This window comes from Oncorhynchus gorbuscha, linkage group LG24, assembly GCF_021184085.1.
Source record: "Oncorhynchus gorbuscha isolate QuinsamMale2020 ecotype Even-year linkage group LG24, OgorEven_v1.0, whole genome shotgun sequence".
Lineage (NCBI taxonomy): Eukaryota > Metazoa > Chordata > Actinopteri > Salmoniformes > Salmonidae > Oncorhynchus > Oncorhynchus gorbuscha.
The window spans coordinates 34,430,857-34,436,856 of record NC_060196.1 but is presented as its reverse complement, the minus strand read 5'-3'; the positions used below and the strand labels follow the sequence as shown (position 1 = coordinate 34,436,856).

Here is a 6,000-nt window from a genome sequence, read left to right as displayed (position 1 = left end):
TGGTAACTTATGTCATTTTTTACAGTTAATTGACACTGAGAATTTTAGAAATATTCACAACCAAATCTCATCCAAAGGGAAGACTTTTCTTGATGGGCAGCCCCATTTTCCTTTGATTTGCTTCAACCCTCCTGCTGTGTTCCGGTCGAATTGGACAGATTAACAAGTTTTCTCTCTGAAAAATGTAGTTCATTTAATCTGATTGTCATAAGGTTCCAATACTTTGTCCACACAGGGCATCTGAACACACAAAATACATTTTGATGATTTTCATTACATTTTGGGTGTTTTATTTAACTTTTGTACACCTGTGGTGTTCCCAGTCAAAAATGGCCAGCCATTAGAAATTAATGGATGAGACTACAACTAGTGTATAAAATTGAGTTCAGGCACATGCCCATTCTTCAGATAGACACACTTCCTCTCCCAGGCTCCCACATGTACTGTACGTGTGTTTGAGCACACACCTCACTCCACTTCTTGGCTTCCATGCCAACCCCCACGGGAACCTTTCCCCAATAGAATCCTTCCCCCACGGGAACCACACCTGTTGGCATTCTTACAAACAATTGCAACATTGTCTCAATAATATATAAAACTTTTCCTGTAGCTCTGGTATATAAAACTTTTTTGAGGCCGTTCTCACAATTCATTCTGTGGCAGCACAATGACCAAACGATATTCTGTATGTGAGGCTCTTGATCATATCTTTGACCATGACACTGGTGAGGAGAGGCCAGGAAACTGACAGTACAGATGCATTAGAGGAGGAAGTGTCAGATGTTGAAGACAACACAGAATATGATCCAGACCAAGAGACAACCGATGTGGAACAATCCAGTGATGAGGAGGGCCCTGCTGAGGTTGTTACATTCCGGTCAAAGAATGGGAATTTGTCCTGGTCTTCATCCCCACAAGAGGAGGTCGGCTGTCAGCTGAAAATGTTATCAGGATGATCCCAGGGCCAACGAGATATGCCATATCCCGGGTTGAGGACATAAAATTGTGCCACTATTTAATTTTTAAAAATGGTTTCAAAACAAATCTTGTTAAACTTTGACACAAAGTAGTCTGATAAATGTGTCAGTTTGTTATTGTCAAATTAATCCATTATGCTTTTTTAAAACTTAAAAGCAAGTTGTATGATCTCAGGTCAATGAGGCTTACAAGCCATAAATAGCAAATAGAAGTTCAAAACTTGTAATGTTCACAAGAACTTAAGTTGATAAGATCTAACACAACTATAATGAATTAACATTAAATTAACAATAAGGGGATTAAGGGTCACATCCTGTGCAAGGCATTAGGGCTCTACTCAATCCTCAGTTCTGAGCCTTTAGTTCTGATAGTACCAATATTATGTTCATACTATCACAATAGTTTGTGATAAAATGTGCCCAACTGGCTTGGCACTATTATTGCTTGGCTATACAGTGTAATGATTGTAGTCATGTACCACAATTTAGTGCAACTTTTTATTTATAGAAAAGTCTCATACAAAACAAATGTCCATTTACAATATGAAAGATTCATTGCATTCTCAGAGATCAATTTTACAACATTTATTCAGCTTAGGCATCCCACAGTGAAACGCTTTCTAAGATAAACCCAAATAGATGTCAATATTTTCACACAAGGTGCATTTCCTCAATGTCTTATGCACAAAATACACCTGTTTGTCTTGTGATTCAGCCCTCATTTGAAATACAAAACTATTTGAGCCCTTGCTGTTGTGATACCACAACAAGATATCGGTGGTTGAGTTGGAGACACACCCAACAAAACACGGGAGAAACAAATCTAAACCATGAGATCTCCTGTAGGAGGTCAGAGGAATATGCAGCCATAAGATAATTGAATACCATAGAAGACACTGGTACAGAATATTGGACTTTGCATGATTGTCCTTGGGAAGATATATATTCAACATGTCCTAACACAACATTGCTTGCTTTTATTTTAGAATAAACAGAATTAGGAAAATGTATGCTTCCTCAGATGAAATCCCACATTTGTGAAATACAGGAATTATATGGAATGACTAAACACCATGAAGAACACACCCAACAAGCAAAGAGCTTATTCATAATCAGTCAGGGACTTGTCAACAAATGCTTGGCCCCAGTGGGAAACTCATGGAGATCACATTGTTTATAAAGGACGATAAGATCCCTCTTAATTTCTTAACATTCATCTCTTATGTATTAAGAACATTGAGGGTATTGGAAGGAGCAGCTTATTCACACCAAGACGTCGCAAACCATGAAGTCTGCAGTGTCATGCTCAGGTGCAGAAACCTGAACAGCACCAGTCCAGGAGGAAACAGAACCAGATCCGCTTAGGTGGTGCTGCAAAGATGGCCGACAGCGCCAGCATGTGACCTTCACATCCTCTTCTTTTCGATGCAGGACCGGCTCCGATACGAGACACCACATCACTTCCCAAAGTCTGTCCAACACTAGTTTGGATATTCTGCTCCTTTTCAAGTGAGCGAAGTGCCAGAAGTGGCCCTTGTACAGTGGACCAGAGTTCTGGAAGCGCTGAGGTATTTCAGCAGACCTGCAGCATGCGAGTGTTGCCATTGAACTCCTCATCAACCTGAAACCGGCGAGACACTTGTGTTAGATCACCTGCTCATCAATTCAATCACAACAAACTAGTACCATCATGGTAGTACCATCATTTAGTTTCAAGACACTCACCTCAGAGTAGGCAGGCAGGGGTGGAAACTGGAAGGCTGAGGAGTGCATGAAGATGGGGCTGTCATCGCCGTCGTAGTCATTCAGCAGGGGCGTGAGGGGCTGATCCAGGCGGCAGTCGCGGGTGACATCGCAGTAGCTGGGGGGAGCAGAGGGCATGCGAAGGGACACCCAGCTGGCTGAGGCATTGCTGACCGAGCCGTCTGTGCTGCTCACGCTGTTGGTGCGGCTGCCCAGGCCGGCTGTGCCGATGACCAGCGGCAGCTCCAGGATCAGCTTCTCGCTGCCTGGGATGTGCATGTAGATCTGGAGGAGAGGATAACGGTTAGAAACCAGACTTGCCGAGTGGCCATTTCAAAAGGCTGCATGTCTAACTAGTGCGGACACTTGGCTCATCCTCTTATCTAATTGAAGTGGTGTCGGATTTAGAGTAATGAACATACTATTATAAGCACGTCTATGATAATAGCGACGAGTTAGTTTAAAGGTTGATAAACACTTCATTTCACCAATTAAAGGCCATTGCTACTAGAAATGGCTGCTTACCACAAACCCATTAGCACTATCCTATTATGCTAATTCAAGGGGATCAAGATGCTCACCATGAGGGCGTACTCCACACGGATTATGTTGCAGCCCAGCATGGAGGGCTTGATCTTGGGCACACGGATGGTCTTGCCCTGCCAGGCGTCGCACATACCGGAGATGATGTGGTTGCCACGCACAGAGGAGAGCTTCTGACGGAAGACCTTTGTCCTGCCATTGGCCTGGTAGGTGTGCTTGGAGATGATGGCTGCCTTGGGCACCACAATACGTGAGCAGGTGTTCTCAAACTTGGCACAGATGCAGATGTCTTCGCCCTCACAGAACCCCTTGCGATCGATCTTGGCGTTGAGGGACACCTGGCCGTCGGGAATGAACATGCAGGTGACCTTCTTCTCCTTCATGCCACCTGTAGGAGACTGAAGAGGGAGAGAAAGAAACTGGTTACACATGGGCTCACTTTAACAGATGTTTAACCATGCTTTTGAGATCTAACTCAATACATCTATTCCTTCATGTTCACAAATGCCACGTTTTCTAAATTGTTTGAAGACTTCTAGGACCTATGACTTGAATTGCATGAGGTCAAATCTGTCCATGTTTTACAAGGAAGACTGCTGAGCAGGATGAGGCACAGGTGCCCAACCTGAAGCATCACATCTGGGCATGTCACAACTAATTCTTAAGGCTGGTTGAAGTTAACACTCAAGGGAAACACCTGATACAGACTGCTCACTCTTAATGCTTTCAGATTGTCATCTGTTGTGTATCAGCAATACCATTAAAAGGTGAGTTTCCACAGATTTCAGGTGGCTAGTTGGCTTGCACCTCAGCTATTTTTACTTTTGCAGTTCAGGCTTTGTGATAAGTGAGAGATGAACTCACCAGCAGATCTGGGGTGTTCACATCCAGGGGCTCCTCCACCTCAAAGTGCTTCTTGCACTCCAGGGCAGGCTGGGCAGGCCTCTCCATCAAGGCCTTGACAAAGTACTGGACATAGCCAAACTTGCCCTTGTAGGAAGACACAATCTGCCTGTGGGGAAACAAAAAGGATAAGGCAGAGCCACATACAGAGGAAGCTTTATATTGTATTGACTTACTAAAATACAGGCCAATGCAAAGAGACTTACCCTTGCTGGGGGAGCTCAAATCCAAACATGTACTCGTACTTGTTGCCAGGTCTTAGGACAACCGATCCATCATGATCTGAAATAGTTAATAAAGTGTTTTAATAATGATGATTTGCCTGATTAGTCGAAACGGCAAGATACAAGGTTGCTTTAAAAAAAAAAGTTAGCCTATCAGCTATGTTAATTTCTAAAGCCTAGTGTTGGAGGTTTGCCAAGAACACCATGCTACCCTCAGCCTAGTACTGTGAAACAGAGATGATGTTTTTGACGCCTCAGAATGGGATTCCCTGTATACACTCCACATATACTGCTCAGCCACTGCTGCCAGCAGCTTTTGCATAGGCCAGTCATTCATTCCATGGAATTAAACTCTGAAGTCAATGACTACTGAAGTAGGAGACACTTTCAGTTTAAAAACAGCTCATAACTGCTAGGTAAACTAACTTGATACTTCACATGAATCTGTAATTCGAGCCTTACAGCGACAGTCACATTTGAAATGCATGTAATAATCACAAACTGATCTTCGTCTACTATGCGTATCTACATGGCTAACGTTACACTTGAAAATAAGTTATTCATCATATTGATTTTACGGAATAATTCAATGAGGATCTTACCAGCTGGGTGGTCAACAAGTTGAACAACTTCTTCGTATCTCAAGTACTCATTCTGCTCTCTGCATTTCTGCTTTCCTTTGGCATATTCCACTTTGGCGCATCCAACTCCGAATACCCTCATAGCCGAGACTCTGGTCACCTCCGCTACTTCCACCACGATCCTCCCGGCTACTTTGTCTCCACTGCAATAGAAAGCCTTGCTAGCATCGCTGAAAATGACCTCGAAAGTCTTCACTCTTTTTGGCATAGCAACCATGTTTGCTATTTAGTCGATATCCAAGTCTAATAGTTACACTGCTAGAAGTTCAGTTATTCCAACTCCAAATCAATGTTTTGTTGTTCAATAAGACGGTCAATATAATTAATTGATTGAGGTTTAATGAACTACGACGGTGAAGCAGCGCAAAAATGGTGTAAGCCTATCCACAAGTATCTCCAACCTACTGTCAAGTTAACTTTAGGAACTACAAACAAAGGAGGAAGGCGCAGCTTTTATATGAGGAGGCCAGCCAGTGATTCACCAGCGTTGTTGATCACTTCAGCTGAGCATGTGGAAGCAGAATGCACAGCATGGCTCAGCGCATGAACATCGATGTTTGTGTCGTCTGCAACCAATCAGCGCCCGGGAACGGCGCGTGGACACCTCGTGGCTGAGAGGATAGAGCGAGTGCTCAGCAGCTGTCACAGAGGAAGGGCTTATGGAGGAGTGGCTAGATTCTTGTTTGTAGCTTTTTACAGTCTGTGGTCTTTTGGAGAGCGAAATTAACTTCACACTGGGACAGGAAGGATAACTCTTAAATATATTAATTAGTATAGTTTTTTTTACAGCCCCGTCGAGGTACATTTTGTTCAGATTTGACCCTCCTGGGAGTGGATAAAGAAGTGTCATGGCACTACAAACATTTACATTTACATTTAATTTAAGTCATTTAGCAGACGCTCTTATCCAGAGCGACTTACAAATTGGTGCATTCACCTTATGACATCCAAACTACACTGAGTGTACAA

At 43.2% G+C, this 6,000-nt stretch overlaps 1 protein-coding gene across 1 annotated transcript; it reads right to left on the bottom strand.

Annotated features, from left to right (window-relative positions):
* Window positions 1–1,461: 1,461 nt before the first annotated feature.
* Window positions 1,462–5,469, bottom strand: LOC124012763 (thioredoxin-interacting protein-like). Its single transcript, XM_046326704.1, has 6 exons — window positions 4,993–5,469; window positions 4,373–4,448; window positions 4,128–4,275; window positions 3,302–3,661; window positions 2,703–3,005; window positions 1,462–2,598 (listed from the first exon to the last, which is right to left on the bottom strand). Exons 1-6 carry the CDS (start codon window positions 5,246–5,248, stop codon window positions 2,551–2,553), a joined length of 1,191 nt encoding a protein of 396 aa, XP_046182660.1. The 5' UTR covers window positions 5,249–5,469; the 3' UTR covers window positions 1,462–2,550.
* Window positions 5,470–6,000: the final 531 nt, after the last annotated feature.

Excerpts from the sequence above, each read along its gene's own strand:
- LOC124012763 (XM_046326704.1), bottom strand. The coding sequence starts at position 5,248 with ATGGTTGCTATGCCAAAAAGAGTGAAGACTTTCGAGGTCATTTTCAGC. Across the intron at positions 4,276-4,372 it reads TTTGAGCTCCCCCAGCAAGG|GCAGATTGTGTCTTCCTACA; the intron begins GTAAGTCTCTTT and ends GTTTCCCCACAG. Across the intron at positions 2,599-2,702 it reads CCCTGCCTGCCTACTCTGAG|GTTGATGAGGAGTTCAATGG; the intron begins GTGAGTGTCTTG and ends CGCCGGTTTCAG.